General features: G+C 44.6%; 1 protein-coding gene across 1 annotated transcript; it reads left to right on the forward strand.

Annotated features, from left to right (window-relative positions):
• The first annotated feature begins 426 nt into the window (after positions 1-426).
• On the forward strand, positions 427-1,356 carry LOC109435676 (olfactory receptor 1f45). Its single transcript, XM_019713702.2, has one exon. It carries the CDS (start codon positions 427-429, stop codon positions 1,354-1,356), a length of 930 nt encoding a protein of 309 aa, XP_019569261.2.
• Positions 1,357-4,340: the final 2,984 nt, after the last annotated feature.

Below are 4,340 nucleotides of genomic sequence, written 5' to 3' on the forward strand. Positions count from 1 at the left end.
ATTAAAAAGTTACAAGTCCAATTTAATTAAAATGTTCCGGGCCAGCCCGGTGGCTCAGGTGGTTGGAGCGCCGTGTGCCCTCTAGAGCTAAGATTGTGAACAATGGCTCTCCCTGGAGCTGGGCTGCCATGTGCTGCTGTCAGCCACCGTGTGCTGCCAGGAGTGGCCAGTGGCCAGCGTGAGTGGCCAGAAGCCATCATGAGCGGCCAGTGAACTGCTGTGAGTGGCTGACCGACAACTGGTGACTGAATGCCTCAGCCGGGGGTAGCACAAGGCTCATAACACCCGCATGGGCCAGGGAGCTGTGTCCTACACAACTGGACTGAGAAACAACAGTTTGAACCAGAGTGGGGAGGGGCACAGAAAAGCGGGGAGGAAAAGAACATTTTTCCTTTTACTTTTCACCATATTTTCTACCCTGCAGATATGGGCAGAGACAACCAGACTAGAGTCACAGAATTCCTTCTTCTGGGACTCTCTGGGCAGTCAGAGCAGGAAGAGGTCCTTTTTGGGTTGTTCTTGTGGATATATCTGGTCACCATCATTGGAAACTTTCTCATCATTTTGGCCGTCATCTGTGACAGTCATCTCCATACACCCATGTACTTCTTCTTGGCCAACCTCTCCAGTGTTGACATCTGTTTTTCATCAGTCACAATCCCCAAGATGCTCGTGACTCACATATTGGGAAGTAAGTCTATCTCGTACATGGAATGTATGACCCAGATCTACTTCTTCATCACTTTCATCAACATGGATGGATTCCTCCTGAGTGTGATGGCCTATGACCGTTACACTGCCATCTGCTGCCCACTCCATTACACCATGATCATGAGGCCCAAACTCTGTGTCCTTCTGGTGGTTGTATCTTGGGTCATTACAAACCTGCACGCTGTCCTGCATACTCTTCTCATGGTTCAACTCACATTTTGTTCCAACAATGTTGTGCACCACTTCTTCTGTGACCCCTACCCTATTCTAAAGCTGTCTTGTTCTGACACATTTATCAATGACCTGATGGTATTCATTGTGGGTGGATTGATATTTCTGACCCCATTTTCATGTATAATCGTTTCATATGCTTATATCTTCTCTAATGTACTGAAGTTGCCATCTTCCCATGGAATAAGGAAAGCCCTGTCCACATGTGGGTCTCACCTCACTGTGGTCTCCCTCTTTTATGGGGCAATCCTGGGTATCTACATGCGCCCTTCATCCTCCTACTCAGTCCAGGACAAAGTGGCCACTATCATCTTCACAGTGGTGACTCCCCTGGTCAATCCCTTTATCTACAGCCTGAGAAATCGTGACATGAAAAGGGCTATAAGGAAACTAATTCTTGGATTCCAGAATTAGAACAATTTAGAGCTGAGAGGACTCTTGGAAACCATACATTTTTTCACTTTACAAATAGAAACTGAGGCCCAGATGGGTGCAAAATTCACCCATGACTATTCCTCTAATTAAAGATATGTCATCATGACCATTCTTCTAAATATGAGGATGGCAGGTGCCTATAAGTCCTAAAACCATTAATTTCTTATCTATAAAAAGTGCTGATTTTAAAACATTTATCTTAGAGCCAGCAAAAACGGAGGACAAGACATGTTTGGATATATTTTGGGGGATGGGTCCGGCAACTCTATAAAACAAGGCCACCACAGTGGTCTGGGAATTTCAGAGGACTTTAGAACTCGATCTTCTGAGAGTCAACTACCCTCTATGGCCTCACATTAGGAGATGCTAAAATTATCTTCAATTTACTGAGTCACAGAAAGATCAATATACCCAGGGATGTACAACTATTAATTGTTGGTTACAGAATGTTCCTGTCTACTCTCATGATCTTTAGTCATTACTGAGTTAGGTAATTTTTCCTCTGTCCTAGTCTCAAGTCCCCTCCCCAACCTCTCACAGCTCAGAATCCTACTCCCCACCACTCCTAGCCCCCTGCCATCAATCTAATTATTTGGTGCCTTGCCGCTCAGCATGGGTATCAGGGGTGGGTATTAGGGAGCTTCAGACAGTAGCTAGACTTCCTCACAGAACTCTTGGTATCCCCTCAAGTTTAGATGGGCTAGCATTAGCAGAGTTTCCCTTAAAGATGAAGTGTCTAGAATTACTATAGTACCTTAAGGACATAAAAACATGAATTAATTACAGGATTTGGATTGGAACCTAGGACTTCTGCTTCCAAGTCCAGAGTTTGTTCCACTTTCTGGGGGCAAGCATCCAGCAGTCCATGCCTCTTGGATTCTGTATGTGAGGGCTAAGAGCCCACAAGGCCAGTTCCTGCCTCCTCTTTCCTGGTGTTCAGCGAGCACTCACCTAGTTCTCCAGTGGTCAGTCTTCACTGGCCTTCTTGCCTCTTGGTTCTCTCTCTCAGTCTCTTCCACCCTCATGGCTAAACAGTACTCATTGTCCTCATGGTAAGTTCCTTTCTGACTTGGTCCCAACACTGACAAGCTCTAACTTTGACCATAGCCTCCTGCCTTTCCCTATACATAGTTATGCTGAACACAGGATCAGTTTAATCCTTCTAAAGCAATGATTGTATCCTGTCAGCCAATCCTTATAGCAAATATTGAAGAGGCCAGGAAAAATCCAAATATTACCTTCAAATACAATACCTAACATGATTTGGCCTCAAGCTATACTTATAACTTGTCATCAACTTACATATTTATCTGTTCCATGACTTATCTTTCCTGATTCTCATCCTTTTTCCTTCATTAATTCTCTGCTGAATGACTCCTCTGATTTTTTAAGACTCTAATAATTTTGCATTTCCCTTCATTTCTTTGCTAATCACATTCCACAGACATGTATTGAGTACATAACATAGTGTTTCTTGGACTGTAGTACATGAATTCCCAACAGTATGTTGGTGCCAGTGGGAAACTGACTACATGTGATAAACTTATTGTATCCTTCTGAACTGTGTATTTTATTTTAGAATTAGTTTAGTGCAAATGTTTGAGATATGATAACATGGACTAATGTAGGTATTTAATGTTACTCACTTTGATCTCATCATATTCTTCCTTGCATTACCCAAAGCTGCAAACACGTCTCATCCCATTATTATATTACACGCTCATTTTGAGAAAGAACCATAGATGATGCATGGGCATATCCTCTACAATAGTCGGAAGAGTTTTCGTTCATCCCAAATAATCATGTAAGGAAAATTTATTGATGATGTGGTAGGCAAGTCTAATGGGAAAGGAAAGTGAACATTCTTAGACACAAAAATATCAGAGCAGTAAAAATCTAGGGAACTAGAGTTCTGACAAGGCTACTCCAGAACATGGAAAGATTTCACTAAATTCTGGTGCCCAAAGAGGCCCTCTGGTGCCCATAGAGTTGAACGGAAAGAGCCATGGTTTGGAGTATAGTTTTATCGTTCAGTCCCTCTATCCTTTACCTCTCAGTCAAAAGTTGTGTGTGAGAAAGATGACGAGGATAGAGGGAAATCGGTGAACTTAGCAGAGAGTGCAGTCAAAGAAAAAATCACTCTCTATCAACATGGTCCCCACGTTTCATCTCAGGGGAGAAGTCATCATGCGCCATACAGAAAGTCCTGCCTGAAATGGGAAAAGAAGTCTCTAACAGGTCAGCAGCACGGTGTGAGCAGAAAGAGGAGAAGCTCTTGCCTTGCTTGGACTGGCCATGGTGTGAGAGCTTCCGCACAGGTTAACTTTCTAGGAGCCTCAGGTCTTTAATCCTCCTCCTACTGGGGCCCACCTTTTACCGCATCTTCGTTGACTTACTTCTCATGGGCCCACTCCATAGGGGACTGTGGGGGAGTTAGGGAAAGGAGTTTATTCCAGGGACTTAGGTAGAATCAGCCTTAGCTGTGTTTTCCTGAGGCACCCAGGACATGAACTGGTAATGAGAGCTCAGTGGGCCCTCTAGTGTCTCTCCTCCTACAAGCAGGTGCAGTGATAGGCTGGCAGAGTCCTCCCTGGGAGCATCCAGGAAATCAGGATTGTGTCTGATGATTCACCCTCCAGGGCTCAAGTTAGCAGAGAATGGGCCTGTGCCAGGAGTCTCTTCTCTGCAGCGGGGACTCCCAGGACGTGCTACCCGCTCTTCCCCATAGGTGACTCTCATCTAGTACTAATTAGCCAGTAAGGGCCAGCTCTTTGCAAGCCAATTAAAACAACTTGGGAGAAAAGTTTCACTTAGCTCAGTGAATGTTGAAATAGAGCCTCACTCCTCTTTCCAGCATATTTCCCCAGACGCCTTCTCCCCAGAGGGAGCAAGAGCTGCTCCGTGACGCAGCCATTAAAAGTGTTTGCAAGTTTCATGGACTAACTCCCCCAAACTTGTGCTTC

The sequence above is a fragment of the Rhinolophus sinicus genome, linkage group LG10 (genome assembly GCF_036562045.2).
Source record: "Rhinolophus sinicus isolate RSC01 linkage group LG10, ASM3656204v1, whole genome shotgun sequence".
In the NCBI taxonomy this organism is placed as follows: Eukaryota; Metazoa; Chordata; class Mammalia; order Chiroptera; family Rhinolophidae; genus Rhinolophus; species Rhinolophus sinicus.

Excerpts from the sequence above, each read along its gene's own strand:
- LOC109435676 (XM_019713702.2), top strand. The coding sequence starts at position 427 with ATGGGCAGAGACAACCAGACTAGAGTCACAGAATTCCTTCTTCTGGGA.